At 37.2% G+C, this 19,581-nt stretch overlaps 2 protein-coding genes across 5 annotated transcripts in view; both read right to left on the minus strand.

The window, feature by feature from the left end:
* Window positions 1–1,665: 1,665 nt before the first annotated feature.
* wfdc1 (WAP four-disulfide core domain 1) lies at window positions 1,666–14,153 on the minus strand. 2 transcript variants are annotated; one of them, XM_055173945.2, is made up of 7 exons: window positions 13,638–14,153; window positions 5,036–5,231; window positions 3,210–3,293; window positions 2,558–2,698; window positions 2,280–2,330; window positions 2,096–2,158; window positions 1,666–2,012 (listed from the first exon to the last, which is right to left on the minus strand). In XM_055173945.2, exons 1-6 carry the CDS (start codon window positions 13,746–13,748, stop codon window positions 2,103–2,105), a joined length of 639 nt encoding a protein of 212 aa, XP_055029920.1. In that variant the 5' UTR covers window positions 13,749–14,153; the 3' UTR covers window positions 1,666–2,012; window positions 2,096–2,102. The 2 variants fall into 2 exon arrangements, with proteins under 2 accessions (XP_055029920.1, XP_073709788.1); XM_073853687.1 differs by lacking the exon at window positions 2,280–2,330.
* The window catches only part of LOC129418963 (monocarboxylate transporter 2), a 29,118-nt gene continuing 14,627 nt past the window's right edge, over window positions 5,091–19,581 (minus strand). The window contains exons 6-7 of one of the 3 annotated variants that reach the window (XM_073853686.1): window positions 14,722–14,748; window positions 14,462–14,596 (exon numbers count right to left, since the gene is read on the minus strand). The gene's annotated coding sequence lies outside the window, so the exon portion shown is untranslated. Of the gene's footprint in view, window positions 5,232–14,461; window positions 14,597–14,617; window positions 14,749–19,581 lie in introns of those variants that run through there. The other 2 variants (XM_073853685.1, XM_073853684.1) reach the window with 2 other exon arrangements.

A 19,581-nucleotide genomic window follows, 5' to 3' on the forward strand; every position in this document is an offset into this window, starting at 1 on the left:
ATAAAAAAGACGCTCACGATCACAAAATAGACACTAAACTGATTAAAAGAGTATCTGGCAAAGGAGAGAGTCACTTTTATCATAAACCCTTTAGATGCGGCACTTATTTTGACAAGACTCATTCATGATGCACATGACAGGCTTAATACATGTTGTGACGAGCTTCGCAACGTGCGCCCTCGAAAAAAAAGTCACCATCCGCAACTGGTTTTGGGTTTAAAAAAGTTTTATAGCTCTTAAAAGAACGGACTAACAGTTCAGATCATAGGAACGGCCCTACTTGTCTGTTATGTACACTGTTAGGAAAAAATATGTCAAAATATGTACCCCAGTTGTCACTGGGGCAGTACCCTTTAAAAGGTCCTTATACATACCATTAGGTACAGTACATGTACCTTATATGTATCTTTGAGGTACTAATATGCATCCATTGGGACCGATTATTTACCTCTGAGATGCTAATATAAACTCTTTAGGTGCAAAGCTGTACCTGGAGAACATATTTTGACCATTTTATCTTGACATTGTACATACTTGAAATTTATTTGTACTGTATACTTACAAATATAAACATTACTAAATTCACAAATATCACTGAGTTAGATGTCAATAACATCTGCCAAAGAGTGACACTCAAATGTTAGTAAATTGTTTTCAGATGTCCTTATATTTTTAAAAATGTGTATTTTTTACAATTTTGGCAGTTCTTGACTATCTGTCACCCCCTTGATTTAATAATGTAAATTATCCATGTGGCATGTGTTTGGGTCCCCTGTAAATTTCAATCTGCCAAAAAGATTTAAACTCTGTCATTTCAAAGATACTAAATGATTTTGTATATACAGGTGCTGGTCATATAATTATAATATCATCAAAAAGTTGATTTATTTCACCAATTTCATTCAAAAGGTGAAACTTGTATATTACATTCATTCACCACACACAGACTGATATATTTCAAATGTTTGTCCTTTAATCTTGATTATAACTGACAACCAAGGAACATCCCAAAATCAGTATCTCAGAAAATTAGAAAATCAGCTAATTAACTTATAGACCACTTAAAGGCCTTTGCAGGTGTTTTTAGTCTAGTTCTGTAGGCTACACAATCATGGGGAAGATTGCTGACTTGACAGTTGTCCAAAAGATGACCATTGACATTTTGCACAAGGAGGGCAAGACACAAAAGGTCACAGAGTTCTGTGTCCACATTAATAGAGAGGCGAAAGGAAGGAAAAGATGTGGTAGAAAAAAATTACAAGCAATAGGGATAAACGCACCCTGGAGAGGATTGTGAAACAAAACCCATAAAAAAATGTGGGGGAGATTCACAAAGAGTTTACTGCAGCTGGAGTCAGTGCTTCAAGAACCACTTCGCACAGACGTATGCAAGACATGGATTTCAGCTGTCGCATTTCTTGTGTCAAGCCCAAGTACTGAGCGCTGTACATGCTCATACATTTCATGTTTAGTCTTTTGATTTGGCCCAGATTTCTAAAAATCCTTTCTTTGTATTGGTCTTAAGAAATATTCTAATTTTCAGAGATACTGAATTTGGGATTTTCCTTAGTTGTCAGTTATAATCATCAAAATTAAAAGAAACAAACATTTAAAATATACCAGTCTGTGTGCAATGAGTGAATATAATATACAAGTTTCACTTTTTGAACGGAATTAGTGAACAAATCAATGTTTTGATCATATTCCAATTATATGACCAGCACCTGTAGTTGTTCTGTATTTAAGGTGTTTAACCCTTTATTTGGGCACAGTTAAGAGAGATCTTATATTAGGGCTTTGACTCTTTCTGTAATGTTTTGGCTTTTGCAAGAGGTAGTATTAGCTTTGCAATTCTGTCATTCCATTTGAAGCACCTAAAAAACACAGAGCACCAAATTTGTACCACTTCTGGTTCAAACTGAGGAAAAAGACTTGTCCAGTTTCACTGTGGTAATGTCCAGGTATACGGGTCAGGGGTTAATGGTCTTGTAAAACAGAATCCATGTTCGGTCCTAAAGAGAAAACAGGATTGCTTTTTAACAACCACCACAAAACTCAAGATTCATGTGTGCTGTATAGTGATGAAAATGATCACCTTGATTTCAGCCCAAATGCTTTTGTTGTTTCTCATAGCTCACTGCATTGTGGGAGTTAGTTCCTGTTGAATAAAGATGTTACAGATTAAAACCCAAACTCACTCCAACTCTTTCATTGGTGCCTACTTGTGTATTTTTCCTCCCTACAGCTGAAAGATACAAAACATTGGTGGTCATACTAACCTAAATAATCCTTGTAATCTTTGAAGTGCTTGTGTCTCAGGCTACGTCCATCTAGAGGAAGAACGGTTACAATAAATGTGTTTATTAAATTTATATTTTGTATATATTAATTATATGAACTGCTGGCTATTGCTTTTTAAACCGACATGGATTTTAATCCAGATTAGTTAGGCTATATAAAACCACCATGCTAATGTAGGAGTAATGTAATGGAGTGGAGTGAGTGTTGCAGTAATGAGTGTATGAATAAATGATGGGGAAAATAAAACCTTGCAGACCTAAGTTTCCTCGCTGTTTGATGCACTGGCCTCGGTTTGGGATCCCAGCAGAGGGCTTTCCTGGACTGATGATGTGACATTCATAACCAGTGGGACAAAGCAAAGGTTCATCTCCATCTTCTGTGGTACTGCAAGCCTCAGCTACACAATGAAACACGTTTGAATAAGTTCCAGTGGATGTTTGATTACTAGTTTGCCAATTTGTGTATGTGCGTACAAACATGCTTCCAATGAATGTTACACATTATCATGGTTTGTGCATCATTTTTTTACATACTTAAATCTTTAAAATAGTTCACCCCCCAAAAAAGGGAAAGAAAGAAAGAAAAAGACATAAAGATCTGGGATGGCATGACAGAAAGTAAATTATAAGAGAGGTTTCATTATTAGATGAACTATTCATTTAATACAGTAGTACCAAAATCTGACCCACAGGTGGCAGTGTCGCTGCTGTAACAGCGACTGAGAGTTAATTATGTAGATTGAATATAAATGCTCTGAAATGCAAATTTGATTATGTTTGATAGATGTTTGTGCATACATTAATGGGCTAGGAGTTATCTCTTAAGAGAACATTTAATGATGCAGCACCAGTGTGAGCCAGCTAGCTGTCATTCTGTGTATTAATGTATGTTGATTGATTATAACTCACCCTGCAGAACTTCCTCTGGTCCATCTAACAGCCAGCCATTCCCTCCCAACCACCGGGGCTTGGGCTGCACCAACCAGTCCAGCACTGGTTGATAAGAAATCAAAACAACATCAGAATGCCCAAAACAACTCACAATTTACCACAGTCCGCAAAATAACAAAAAGATGATTATTGTCTTAAAATGGAAATTCTATTTGTCTCCATTACAAATACTATTACAAAATTCCTTTATACAGCTGGGAAAATAAGTATTTGACACGTCAGCATCTTTATCACTAAGGGGATTTCTAAGTGGCCTGCCTATTCCGACAAAATTTCCACCAGATGCAGCCATCAAGCAAGATATTGAATTCATACAAAGAAATCAGAACATTTAAGTATACAAGTTGAGTCATAATAAATAAAGTGAGGTAAGACTTTATGATGGGTAAAAACAAAGAACTCTCTCAAGATCTTCATAATCTTATCGTTGAAAAGCATTTTGATGGGAATGGTTATAGGCGTATTTCCAGAATGCTGAATGTTCCTGTGAGCACTGTGGGGCCAATATCCGGAAATGGAAAGAGCATCACTTCACCATAAACTGGCCACGATCAGGTGCTCCACATAAGATCCCTGTCCGAGGAGTCCAAAGAATAATCAGGAGAGTTCTCCAAGAGCGAAGAACCTTTCGGTCAGAACTTCAGAAAGACCTTGCATCAGCAGGTAATGTTGTTTAAAAGAAAACTATAAGCAATGCACTGAACCGCCATGGCATCCATGCACGCTCACCACACAATACTCCATTGCTGAAGTTGAGGCTCGGTTAAAGTTTGTGAAAGAGCATTTGGAGAAGCCTGTGGATTATTGGGAGACAAATAGTATGGTCAAATGAAAGCAAAATTGAACTTTTTGGCAGTCATTCTACACACCATGTTTGGAGAAGAAATGGCACTGCCTACCACCCCAAGAACATCATTCCAACAGTTAAGTTTGAGGGTGGAAGCATCATGATTTGGGGCTGCTTTTCAGCAAGGGGTACTGGCAGACTTCATATTATTTAAGGCAGGATGAATGGAGAAATGTACCGGGACATTCTGAATAAAAATTTTCTGCCATCTAGCTGAAAATGAAAAGAGGGTGGACAAACACAAGGCCAAGGAAACAATGAAGTGGTTTTTAAAAGAAAGAAAATCCACCTGACCTAAATCCCATAGAAAATCTATGGAGAGAACTGAAGATCAAAGTTCATAAAAGAGGCCCAAGGAACCTTTACGATTTGAAGACCATTTGTGTGGAAGAATGAGCCAGAATGACTCCTGAGCAATGCAGACGACTGGTTACTCCATACAAGAGGCGTCTAGAAGCTGTAATCACCAACAAAAGCTTTTCTACAAAGTATTTAATAAAGTGTGTTCAATACTTATTCCCAGTGTCATTTCACTTTATTGATTATGACTCAACTTGTACACTTAAATGTTCTGAGTTCTTTATATGAATTTAATATTTGGCTTGATGGCTGCATCTGGTGGAAGTTTTGTCCCAATAGCCCACTTACTGATAAAAATGATGATGTGTCAAATAATTATTTTCCATGCTGTGTGTGTGTTTAGGCCTTCAGTAAGATTTAATGGTTATTTTGTTATTGGTTCCTACCCACCAGATAACACTAGCACATTAACAGTAAAGGCCCACAGAAACGATAAGTTACCAATAAATTCCTATTATAACCATTAAATCTATTAGAATGTCTATGATGGTGTCTATTGTTTTTTCAGCAGCGTGACCTATACAGTAACCATAATCCTAATCCTATGGATTATAATAAAGACTTAGTATTTCCCTACCAGGTGGAGGCTGCACTGACTCCAGGCAGGCGTAGATGCATCCGTTGTAACAGCACCGCTTGTGTCTCTCGCACTCAGAATCCGATCGGCAGCCTGGAACCTCACAGGCCCGCTCGGGTAGCATCTGGGGTGGTGGAGGACAGCGATCGTTTTTCTGGTGCTGAGTGGTCTGAGGATGGTTGGGGTACTCGTAGTCCTGAGAATAGGGGAGAAGTATGTTAACATTAATCGCACTTCTAATGTAGATTTGAGATATTTTAGGTTCAATCACCGCCTATGAACAGAAGTGGGTAACTTATGCTGCACATTCTATTCTGTTACTGTACATTACATTCTGTCCCAATTAAAAACTTGCTTAATTTGGTGTATGAAGTTCCCATCTTGATGTAATAATGCAATGTCATTCATCAAAACAGAATTGACGTTTAGAAAAAACGAACACAAGTGTAAAAAATACAGATATTGATGTAAGTCATGTTCGGTTGTGTATTTTGTACCGAAGTCCAAGCGCAGACTTGGAAATATTTGTAGGCGTAGGAAAGATTTAGTCATGTTAACACTGTTCCTTTTAGATGTACCCCTGTTAATAAAATGGATATTCTGTTCAGGAACAAAATCCCACTTCTGCAGATGCTATACAACAAGCATCATTCAAAGTCTGTGTTGTTTAACTTTTCCTCTTCCCATGGGTTGCTCAATGGACTCGTAGATCTGCCTGAGCCAGGTTTCGATTTGCAGCTGGGGTACTGTTAAGGGGTTTCTCTCTCTCTCTGTCTCTATTTCTCTCTTTTGACCATAACTTAGTATAAACTGAACTATTAAACTACATTCTGCTGTTAAAACTCCTTACAAGATTTGTTTAACATGCAGACAGGCACTATATTTCAATGGGTGCTAGTTTATAGCTGGAATTCATTGTTTTACATTTCTTCTCACAGGGTTTTTATTAAGAGTCCAAGTCAAAATGTGGCTGTGATTTTGTTTACTAATTAAATCATGGCTTTGTGAACCGCACACGATCTTAAAAACTCAACATGTTTGGAGCTTTGCATGCTTTTGAACAAAACATTTAAATAAAAGCAAATGTCTGGCGTGAGTTGTTGTGGCAGCTGTTACAATAGACTAATTATTTTTTTTATTATTTGGCGTGGTGCTACAGAGCAGTTATAAGTTAAACATTTACCCAAAGGTTCATTTAGCTGTATTAGAAAAAAGACTGCATGCATTATCAACTATCTGGCTCATTGCTAATGAAAAACAGCATTTCTCTCAAACTGGACAAATTTCTGAGTTCATGGAAATAGCCAACGATTTCATTTGAACCCTTTTTTATAGATGTTCTTCGGCTCCAAAAACACTTCCTTCCTTAAGACATTACTGATGACATCAGTGTCATTACAGCAATGGATCAGAGGAAAGTCGGATAGCCCAGTGAGCTTACAGCAATATCTCATTCGATTTATGATTTCAGCACTAAAGTGATTCTGCTCAATGGGTTATTAGTGATTAAAATGAACAGATTTAATTGCTGACAAGACTATCTTTTCTAATACTTTTAAAATGAACATTTATATTCTCTCTCAAGCATTTACGTAAAGAGGAAGCAATGGTGTGTTCTTCCTGTCATTTCTGTTTATCTATCTCAGATTCTCTCTTCCTGCTTTGAAGATATCAGTACTATCATCATTATGCATCAGTTGCCATAATGACGTCCATGTCTTCAATGTCCAGTATAGTGACATAATACTGAAGTACCTTGTAGCAATTGATTTAAACGATTTAGATATTTCTTGACCGGTGTTTTTTTTTTAAAAAAACTGTTGTTTTAACATCACCAATGCCACAGAAGTCATTCAAAATCAGTCACCCTGTTATATATATATTCTTCAGGTTATAAAGCTCAGTTGGAGTGGACAATAAGATTTGCAGTAAATGTGTGCTGACATATAAAGCACTGCATTATGGTCATTTAAGCAATCGTTTGGGAAAATGATGGAAGGAAAACCCAAAAGTCCCACTTGCTTTCCACCAGTGTGCTGTGATTGAAGTTTGGAGAGCAGTGCGTTACAAGTTAATTTCCTGCCGTTTCTGGGATTTTACAGCTACTCGGGTATTTAGGTGATTTGGCTCAATGAAGAGTTGAATGAGTATGAATGGGTCTGTAAATGATTGGCAGATCAGAAGATTGGGAGAGATGTCTTCACAGGGGACAAGGTTTTTAATTGATAAACTTTCTCTCTGTCTGTAATTTGAAGTTATAATCTCTTAATTCTGTTTGTAAACATTAACTTTTATCCCTAATATGTGATAACTCAGTATAAGAACCATTAAATTTAATTCGCATCTAAACTCAAATACTTAACCAGGGGTCTCATTTATAAAACTGTGCGTAGGATCCTTACTAAAAGTCTACGTATGCACAAAAGTCAAAAATGGCTTACACCAAAAAATATTAAGACTTTTAAAACAAAGCAATGTTCCCTTTATAAATCACAGATCACCTGCAAGTGTGCGTACATGAATCATCCTCAGATTCCACCCTGTAAGCCCATTTTCCCATCAAGTTAGTTTTTTTAAATCACAACCTTTCCATGGGAACTGGCAAAGTCAGATTTTAATGCCATGTCCCCTTTAAAGGGAACATATCACGAAAATGTGACTTTTTCCATGTTTAAGTGCTATAATTGGGTCCCCAGTGCTTCTATCAACCTAGAAAATGTGAAAAAGAACAACCCAGTAACTTAATTTTGGTAAACCATTCTCTGCAATTCATTGACATTTGGCTGGGTGATTCTCACGAAACCATTGAAACACCACGGCACTAATGATTTTAGCTTTAAAATGTGTAATATAGTAACATTAAAAAGCATCAGAATTAACACAATACTGTGTTCTACCTTGCACAATGTGTGATTTCAACATAAGAATTTATAATTGTAAATTTTATCTCATTTTCTGCTGAAATTCTCATTACCGCAATGTGTCCGGCTGTGTTTGAACATGCGCTATGTTGTAATTTAATCAAATTAACACAAAAATATTTAAAAAAAAATAAATGGATGTTTTGCTAGACTACTTTAGATGACAGAAAAAATATTTACTGAATATTCATGTATAATAATAATTAAGAAAAATTAGGAAAATGATGTGTCCATGCCTGATGTTCTCATCCTCCGCAACACTTTTTGAGAACAGTTTAAGCACACATACAGAATTTTAATAAAGTTTGATTTTGAGTGACCAAGCACATGGACCAGTTACTTCAAGATGGCTACCAGGTAAGATAATTTTTTTACAGTTAATTGGAAATATTGTCTTGTCAAAATGCTTACACGACATTTTGATTATCATTACCGCAACAGATGCTTATTAAATGTTAATTTTATTAATAGAAGCATAATACTTTGATTTTAAATGCATGTGCAGAATCTCCAAATTATGTTCTTTCAGGTTTGTCATGTCATTTTGAAAATATGTCAGTGTTGATGTTTTCTGACTGTTGCGGTAATGAGATTTTTTAGGACTAATTTTTTAAATTATGTTACAAAAAGTGTTAAATGATAAGTAAAAGTTTTTAAATTAATGTTCCCATTTACTCCAGACTTTGTTTTTCAATGTCTGCTGGGAAAAAAGTAAATTTAAGCAATTTTTACATTTTCATGCTTGACATTTTTAAAACCAAGTTTTCGTGAGAATCACCCGGCTCTCCTTATGATGTCAGAAGGGGATAATACCCCCCTTATTCTGCACAATCCAACCATGGCACTGCCATTTAGTGCAGAGATCAGCTCATTCGCATTTAAAAGGACACACACCAAAACGGCACATTTTTGCTTAAAACCCATTTACACAGAAAATACACGTAAAATTGCCAGACAAGCTTCTGTGTGAACGCAAACACGTCCCGTAAATCTTCTGAGATTGTTGCCGGAAAGAGGACCTAGTAAGATACAAGGAAAACCCTCTGTGTGAACAAGAAGCTAAAAAAATGCCGCAATGGGTGTGTCGTAGTGAGGACGCGCGCGTGATCACTACAAAAGTTTTGGTACAGCTCTTTAATACAAGAGATTTACATGCATATCAACATTCACGCCGAGATATGTCGCAAACTAGATTGAAGCAGTTATCAGAAAATGATAAATGAGATGCATAAACAATGACGTACCGTAGTGAGGACGCACATGTTATGGCAACATGAAGTTGGTTCAACTTTCTAAAATGAGGGATTTATATGCAATACAACATTCACAACGAGAAATGTCAGCAAACTGGACTGACGTAGATATCAGGTAAGTTAGCTCGTCACTTACCGAGCTGAGGCGGAGATCATTCAGCAGCATAAAAGAGTATCGCGTCACATGCTCAGTTGAGCTTATAATAAACAAAAATGCTTGCGCGTCATCCCAACAAGATATATCGTTCAGCTCCTCAAAACGGGGGTTTTAAAACAATCACGATGAGAAATGTCTGAAAACTGGATTAAAGCAGACATCAGGGAGCTCATCAAATATCCACTCTGAAGCTGAGATCATTCACCAGCATAGAACGGCGCGTCACGCGCTCCTTTATAGTCTTACCATAAACAAAAATGCACGCGAGTGGTTTCTGGAGAGAGAAATAAAATAATATGCAAACTTCAGACGCTGTGTTAAAGATAGTGCAGGACTTTTAAAGGGTCACATGTCTTTCTGGGACCTTGTAGATGCCGGCATTTAAGTCGTTTTTACAAAAAACCTTACAAAAAAAAAAACCAAGTGTGCATCTTGAAACAAAACAATGGCACTGATATATGTTAAGTCAGCACCAGGTGTTTTTAAATGAAGGCAGCTCAAACATGCATTTTAGTCTAGGACTAGGATAAACCCTGTCCGGGAAACCGCCCCATAGTCTTCTCAGCTGACTGGAATTAGCTGCTGTTAAACTCCCACTGATGACACATGACTGCTGTTTTTGGCAAATGCTTTGATTTTCTAAAAAAGCTGGGTTGTGTTCAACACAGCATTTAACAAAAAAGGGACGAACACAAGCATTGGATTAAATTAACCCAGAAAATGTTTCATTTTAACCCAACAATGAGTTAAAACAACTCAGAAAAGGTTAAATAACAATCCAACGGGTGGGGTTTGTCCCTTTTTGATCCAACAGCTGAAACAACCCAGCATTTTATTGAGTGCCTAATGTCTAAATACTGAAATAAATTCAAAGTTGGGATTAAAAATGAAAAACTTTACACGGTGTGTATAGCCAGATAACCTGCCATGCAAGAAGATATTGGTCTTGTTTTAGACAATAAGAAGAATGAAAAGAGACAAACACCTCATATCACCTTGAGGTTGTGGACAGGTAGCCCTAAAACATCTGTCATCTTGGTTAGCTTTCAAGCCTTGTTCCTTGGCCTGTTAATCATCACCATGAATCTCTGTGATTGATGGGGGTACGAGAGGACCACTCACACGGTATCACATGGCTGGAGACCCACACTTTGCCTTTATATCGCATTCCAAAGATCTCATTTATTTTTTACCTTTAAATACACTAGACAACATTTGAAGTGGATCAAAACTTTACATAAAGTTTTATACACAAATTTTGAACAATACATGCTCTTATCTTAGGACACCTTTGATTAACTTTTTGGATGTATTTCAAATGTTGACTAGTGTATTTTCTTAAGCATCGTTTTTAAGTCCAGCAATGAGAAACCTGGCAAAATCCATAAAACTATTTGAATCCTTCCTGATTTTCTGCATTATAGCAGCCTAACTGGTGGCTCCACTAGTAGAGCAATGCATTAGCATTGCTAAGACCATGGGTTCAAGACCCAGGGGGATTTAATTCCCAGCTTGGATTTAAGTTCCTCCAGATAAAAGCAACAGCCAAGTGCATAAATCTAAAATGCTAAGCCACAAGTATTCACGCCAACCGCAAATGGTCTAAAAAGTAAAGATTGGCCATGGTTGTTTCCAGTCACGGGTGAGTTGGGAGCCAGTTGGACAAACATGTTTTTTGGATCACTTCAGGCCCACCCAGAAAAAAACAACTCAGCAAACGTTTGGTTCAGAATTAACTTTCTCTTAGTGTTACTGAAAGCGAGCAATAAATCTAGTTTTATTACGCTATTTTTAGAGAGGTTACCTTTACTGGAATGATCTCAATTACACTCAATACAAGCCTAATTATGATTTATTTCTATAACAGCACTCTACCCATGATTCATGGCAGTACAGTGACTCTGCAGAAAGAGAAAGACATTAGGAAGTTAGGGAATTAGGGAATGCAACAGATGTTAAATGTCACATTGCCAAATGGGAAAAAATTAACCAGGTGGAACTTTTAAGGACAATACCTGAGTACAGAGATGTCAAAATCATTTACTACGAGGTTAATGAGGGTTCATTTCCTGTGGCATGCATGTGAACAGATCAGTTTAAAACATCAGGCTATCGTTAATCTTAAATTCCAAATTAAAGTTATGATAACAATTACTGGATTAGTATTAGTGGATCAGTAAAGGATATTATACAATTATACATATCAAGGGTTCCTGGATGGTTCCTTCTTTACTGAAACAGAATGAAGAAATGGTTCAAGAGACTTCCCACCTGAAATCCCTTCCTATGCCCACACACTAACTTCCACGTGTGCGTCCAACCGTAATCAAACGAACTCGACTGAAATCCGGTCGACACATTTTATTTACTCCTTTTCTTCTCAATATTTACTGGACCTAAAAAACTTTCTTAGACTTACTGTTGCCAACTTAAACCAACACTGCCTTTCACTAGCAAAATCAAAGGATATACCATGGTCAGTCTCTTGACGTACCCTGGAGTAACATGTAGGTAACATGGTACATTTACATTACATAAATGAATATCTGTACCTAAAAAGATGATAGATAGATAGATAGATAGATAGATAGATAGATAGATAGATAGATAGATAGATAGATAGATAGATAGATAGATAGATAGATAGATAGATAGATAGATAGATAGATAGATAGGTGGATGGATGGATGGATGGATGGATGGATGGATGGATGGATGGATGGATGGATGGACGGATGGACGGACGGATGGACAGACGAATAGACAGACAGACAAATAGATAGATAGATAGATAGATAGACAGACAGACAGACAGACAGACAGACAGACAGACAGACAGACAGACAGACAGATAGACAGACAGACAGACAGACAGACAGACAGACAGATAGACCGATAAATAGACAGGCAGACAGATGGATCTAGACAGACAGACAAACAGAAAGATAGATAGATGGATAGATAGACGGATAGATAGACAGACGGATTAATAGATAGACAGACGGATGGATAGATAAACAGACAGACAGATAGATAGACAGACGGATAGATAGACAGACGGATAGACAGACAGACAGACGGATAGACAGACAGACAGACAGACAAATGGATAGACAGATGGATGGATAGATAAACAGACAGACAGATAGACAGACAGACAGACATACAGACGAATAGATAGATAGATAGACAGACAGACAGACAGACAGACAGACAGACAGACAGACAGACAGAGACACACAGACAAACAGACATATAGATTGACAAACAGACAGATAGATAGATGGATAGATAGATAGACGGATAGATAGACAGACAAATGGATAGATAGACAGACGGATGGATAGTTAAACAGACAGACAGATAGATAGACAGACGGATAGACGGATAGATAGACAAACAAATGGATAGATAGACAGACGGATGGATAGTTAAACAGACAGACAGATAGATAGAAAGACGGATAGACAGACAGACGGAGAGACAGACAGACGAATATATGGATGGATGGATGGATAGACGGATAGATAGACAGACAAATGGATAGACAGACAGACAGATGGATAGATAAACAGACAGACAGATAGATAATCAGACAGACGGATGGACAGACAGACGAATAGATAGATAGATAGACAGATAGATAGAAACATAGACAGACAGACAGACAGATAAATGGATAGACAGACAGACAAATGGATAGACAGACGGATGGATAGATAAACAGACAGACAGATAGACAGACAGACGAATAGATAGCTAGATAGATAGATAGATAGATAGATAGATAGACAGATGGACAGATAGATAAACAGAAAGACAGATAGATAGACAGTCAGACGGATAGATTGACAAACAGACGGATAGGCTAACAGACAGACAAACAGATGGATAGACAGACGAATGGATGGATGGGCAGACAGACAGATTTACATTCACATTACATAAATGGATATCAGAACCTAAAAAGATGTAGATTTAGATGTAGAACGAATAGACGGAGGGATTAACATTTATGTATGTATTAAGTATTGTGTGTTTTATAATGTGATGTGTAATGTGGTTGTAGAATGTTTGTTGAAGCCAGTGTCAAAGATGAATTTCTGTCCAGTGAATCTGAACAGACAATAAAGTTAATCAAATCAAGTTTACATTACATAAATGGATATCTGTACATAAAGATGATAATAGACAGACAGACAGGCCTGCACTGTCTAACACATATATGCATGCAACACTAAAAACTCACAGATCTTTCCTTGAATCCTCACCTTCTGGTTAAGTCCCCTCTTCACCAACAAGCGTGCAAGTCCTGAACCAGATGCCAAGAGCAGCACGAAACAGATGGGCACAAACCCGGTCCAGATCTGACAGCCCGGCATGATCCAACTCTTTCAAGTCTGCCGTTTAGTACCTGCTCTCTCTAACAATAATCCTCAGACTTTTAAAGTTAGTCACGCTGTTTGAAACGTCCTCTTCTTTCTTTGTTGCTGGATGTGTTGATGTCGTGAGATGCCTGTCTCGTAGTTGGCACTGCTGTAAGCTTCGGTCCTCTTGCGGTTAAATACAGTAAATTCTTCAGTAGGAGTGTTTCTAACGCCACTGATCATTAAAAAGCTGCCGAGGAAGAATAGACAGAACCGCAGAAAGAAAAAAAGGACTGAGAGAGAAAAGTCAATGAAACAGAAAGATAAAGAAAGAGAGGGAGAGAGACAGCTGTCTGTACATTGGTTATTCTGAGAAGAGGGTGAAATGTGTCTACTGACACGAAAAGCACATGGTTACTCTGAGAAAGGGAGGGAGTGAGCGAGCGAGCGAGCAAGAGAGTCAGAGTGAAGTGAGGGGGTGGGTGTAAAAACTTTTTACACTTTTCTCTTCTGTTATTTTGCAATAATTCAAAACACATTCCTGATGGTTTATATACATGTGCAACATCAGTGCATACAGCAAAATAGCTTTTCTACACTTTTCTACAAAGTGTGTTGAGTTTATATTTGCTTTATAATAGAAAAGACAAATGTGTGTGTGTGTGTGTGTGTGTGTGTGTGTGTGTGTGTGTGTGTGTGTGTGCTTATTTCATGGGATAAAACAGAATGGTTGATCAGGCAGAAGAAATGAAAGCATGTGGTGAATTCTAGGGAAGGGGCCACTTGTCTTTGAAAATTCACGTTCTCTGCTAAAGTAGGACATCCCGCCTCTAGCCGCAGACTCTCTGTACCCTTCTGTGCCCCTTATGGAGACAGAAAAAAGCAAGGAATGCCAAGCCCATTTCACCTCTCCTTCAATCACCTCTAGTTTTACTAGACAAAGCCACCTGTGATTTTTACTAGACTAAAAGGGGAAATATATGCTTACCAGATTATTTTGGATACTTTTCCAGTCCTGTAACAGATATAACATTATTATGGTTAAAAACAGAATGGACAAAAAGTTTTTTTGGCAAATGGAATTTATGGGTCAAAGCTTTCTGAAGGCATTTAAAGCAAAATTGTGCATTTTTGTTAAAGGAAAACGCCACAATCTTTTCAATATATTACTATGTTCTTACCTCCACTACTTACCTATCTTTTTTCAATGTGTGCACTTTTTAATCTTTGTACAGCGCCTCGTGAATTTGTTAGCATTTAACCTAGCCCCATTTATTCCTATGGCTCCAAACAGGAATGAATTCAGAAGCCACCAAACACTTCCATGTTTTCCCTATTTAAAGACTGCTACATAAGTAGTTACACGAGTAAGTATGGTGGCACAATATAAAACTTCTGTTTGGAGCCATAGGAATGAATGGGGCTAGGCTAAATGCTAACACATTCAAGAAGCGCTGTACAAAGATTAAAAGTGCATGCATTGAAAAAAGATAAGTATGTATTAATTCATCTAAGTTGAGGTAAGAACATAGTCAAATATTGAAAAAAAACGGGGGTGTTTTCCTTTTAAAAATATTCAGTACTGGTTATTAAATGTGAGTCTGTGAAAACCCATCTCAAGTAATCATTGTGATGTGCTGTTTAAAATCATCCAACACAATGTATAGATCAATTAGTTATAATATAACCTTGCTATCTTTAATATTGACTGAGTAAGGGCGTGCCAAAGAATGAATAATATCAGTGAAATCAAAGTTTGATGCTCTTTAAACTTGGATTTTTACAGATGGGTCACAGATGACACCCTGATGTTTGTTTTACATGTTCATTTATCTTGTAACTATACATTGTGGTCAATATAAACTATTAAACATGAGTGTAAAGCTAATGTTTGTGGTAAAGTTGCAATTATTGCCTGTAGTAAACAACAGCGTGTCACACATGATGTTGTCAAAGCTCAACTTGTTTTTGAGTCAGAACATTCCTTTCACATCTTTATTCACTTATGCCAAGTTCACACTGCATGGCTTCAAATGCCGTGCGATCACTTTTCTGTTCAGACTGCATGACTCTGCATCTCTGTAATGTCTGGAAGTCGTAAGTTAAGGTGGTTACACTATGTGACACTACAGCCCTTTTTACACACAGATTATGGAAAATACATTGTTTCTAGATTGTTTGATTTGGGTTCGTTTACACTGCCAATGATTTTCCGTTATCCGTAAAGACACGCAGCGTCTGAGGTTTGCTTATTATCCATATCTCTCGAGAAACCACGCTCGTGCATTTTTGTTTATGATAAGATCATAAAAGAGCATCTGACGCGCTGTTCTGTTATGCTGGTGAATGATCATAGATTAAGTGCTGATAGTGCAGAGCTCCTTGATCTCTGATTCAGTCCAGTTTGCCGAAAGTTTTCACGGTGAATGTTAATTTGCTACTCCCCCATGTCAAAGAGCTGAACGATAACTTCTTGTTGTGATGATACACGCGTCCTCGCTATGGCACACCCCTTATGGCATTGTTTCTCCGTTTTGTTCACACAGGACGCGTTCCGTAAATGTTACGGCAATATTACTAGGTCCCATTTAAGGGAACGATCCCATAACATTTTACGGAATGTGTTTGTATTTACACAAACGGTTCGTTGCCAATTTAACAAAATTAAAAGCACTTTCTGGAATCAAAGCACTGTGTGAATGAGGTTTACGTGAATGATTCGCAACATAAGGTCACGTCATCACGCGACTCTATCCGATCCTCAAACCACGTTTTGTCACAGAAACACAGAATGGGAAACGATGTGAAACATCACATGAAACAGAAAGAGTTTTTTTTGGGGGGGGGCCTTGAAAAAGTAAAAAACAAAGAATATGGGTGAAAAAATAAGTCAGCATTTGCTCTCATTGGCTGTAGGTCACTGCGACATCACAGGATGTCGAGTCGGATTTCAACTCTAGATATTTATCATGCTAGATATTTGTCTTGCGTCTGCAAGGCGTCAATGAGCCTCTTTAATGCGTTGGTCAACCTCTGATAGAGTCAAATGCTTCCAACCCGCTAAATCTACATTTATAAAATAAAGGTGCTTTAAAATGTCATTGAAGAACCATTTTTAACTGAAAGGGGCGGTGAATTTGTCGATTTTATTGTTTTATACTGTTGTCTGATGTCTACTTATGATGTTCGCATGGTTTTTACATTCAAAAACATCAAAAGCAATAAGTAATATGCTATTTTGTAACATGGATTAGTGGCTGTCTTGAGAAATGGTTCGTTTGAAGGGGCGGGCCGCATTGAAGACCTGAACGTAAACACCCACTGCTATGATTGGACAGCTTCGTTCCCCGTCATTACATGTAGGGAAATGTTTTAAAAACATTAATGTGATAAAAATAGCAGCCGAACACAAATATGTTTGAGACACAAAAGATTCAGGGTGCTTAACATGATACACATAAATGACAATACGTATATTAAAGTAGAAACAAAACTCGACGTGACTAAATTACCGTATACAACACAGTAAGCGTGCATCCGAATCTAAACTGCGGCTAATAAATCCTTATCAATAACTTTGTATATTTCTATTGTGCTTTTGAGGTTGCTTTTACATTCACGTAATGTTAAATACCACAGTTATATGATAAAAAATAAGCTTTGTTGAATGTTTTACCTTTCAAACGCAACTTGCCTAAATTACCGTATTCAACACAGTAAACGGGCATCAGAATCTAAACTGCGGTTGATAAATCCTTCCTTATAACTAACTTTGTATATTTCTACCTTTAAATTACAGTCGTATTGTTAAGTGTTGTACCTTTATTAATCGTTTAATGTTTTTAGTAAATTAAAACAGTCAAACAAACGTATTTAGACACGGATGTTACAACAGGACATATCAAGCATTCTCTTTTAACAAAGCAATAGTGAAACGCAGTAACTTAAATAAAGTAAAATGTCTTACTGTGAATTATACTGCTGTGTCATTGTTGTCAGATCCAATATAAGTGGTGCTTCTGAGTCTCTCTGCAAATCCAGCATCGACTTCTTTACAAATGAATCCTTGTACACAACTTTAACAACACTCCCCACACGAGCTGGAACTTCTTCAAAAGCAAACTTTATCCACGCATATTGCTAATGTTATGTTTCAAGCCTCCGAATTGAAGTATTTAGCTTCTGTGTTGTTCCCACGCGGTTCTTCCACAACCGAAAATGCGTTTCCATGGTATCATAACAGATCACCGCGTCAAAATAAAAGTCTCTCAGAAAAAATGTATTTAAAAGTCATTTTGGTTACATTTGTCAATCTTTAAAGACATGTTTACACGTTAAGACACACGTGTGTCACGCGAAGCTGTGGGCGGGGCTACAAAAGTAGACTTGTCCTTTTGGTTATGGGGAGGTGTTTCAATTCTACTTTGACGTCATAGATTTCCGAATTTTTCACTGGAGTGTTTAGCTGGCTTGGTGCCAAAAACGGTTATATTTCAGTAGCATGGACGTTTTCAGTTCTAAAACTTGCAGGATGTTCATTTAAGTATGATGACCTCTTATATAACAAATTATCAAGTTAAAATTTAGTTTTTGATTCACCGCTCCTTTAATAGTTTTAAAAAGAACCTTTAACATTTAAAGAACATTTCTGCTTGAAAAATGGCTCTTTGTAGTGATTATAAAAAGGAATATGAGGAGTGCTGTGAAGAACTGTGTTAGCAGTGCATGGGTTCGATTAGGGCTGTCAAAATGAATAAATAATCGTCTCATCGCGATTGTTTGACCTTATCGCGATGATCACCACAATGATTGCACATCTCTCTTAAAACACAAGGGGGAGCTGCAGCGCCTGTATAAACAAGACAGTATCAGATGATGCCCCTAACTGACAGTGTAACGCGATACATTGCAAAGCCATTCAATACAGTGAAAAAAAACAGCATTTAAAAAAATGCTGCAAATATTTGAAAAGTAGTATATACTGTCAGGTAAAAGATACATTTCCAAACACCAGTTACAAATTTAGGGAAGTGAAGGAAACTATTCTTAAGGATCTGTTAGGAATAGATTTTTTGCATGTGGTCCAGTACTAATATGACCTTAGTAGGATTTTGACTACTATTAAGTGCCTGTTTTGGTATTTTGATTGCATTTTAACAGACAATCATCATAATCGTCACAATTTATTAGACAATTAACCGCCAGCCAAATTTCATAATTGTGACAGCCCTAGGTTTGATTCCCAGTAAACACACAAACTGATTAAATGTATAGCTTGAATGCATTGTAAGTTGCTTTGGATTAAAGCGTCTGCCAAGTGCATAAACGTATAGTAAACATAATAAAATAATACATGTGGTTGTAAATGTACGGAGCCCCTAAGGGGACATGGAGCAAAAATTAAATAAAGTTTAGTTTCGCGTGCGCATGTGAAAGTTTCACGTGAGCATGCAAAACTAAACTTAAAAAAAAATCTGCACATGAAGGCTTTGCATGAGCACGCGTAAGTTTTTACGTGAGCACATAAAACTAAACTTTAGATTTTCCAATGTCACCTTAGGGGCTCGGTATTAATGTTATTAAAACTGGATATGAAATCTACTTAAATATGATCTGGTAGATCAATTACATTTTACTTATGATAACTTGTTTTACTTTCTTCTACTTCCTATGTTTTTACAGTGGGTCATATCTGCAATCTAGCAGTCTGTTTACATCATTCTCATAAACTCGTGCATCACACACTTCTTAGCTAATGTTTTAATGATAAACTGCTGTCACTGGGTATGTTTCCACTGATGTTATAATAAACATTCTGTTTGTGAGCTTGTATTATCAGTAAAACATG

The sequence above is a fragment of the Misgurnus anguillicaudatus genome, chromosome 15 (genome assembly GCF_027580225.2).
Source record: "Misgurnus anguillicaudatus chromosome 15, ASM2758022v2, whole genome shotgun sequence".
Classification (NCBI taxonomy): Eukaryota; Metazoa; Chordata; class Actinopteri; order Cypriniformes; family Cobitidae; genus Misgurnus; species Misgurnus anguillicaudatus.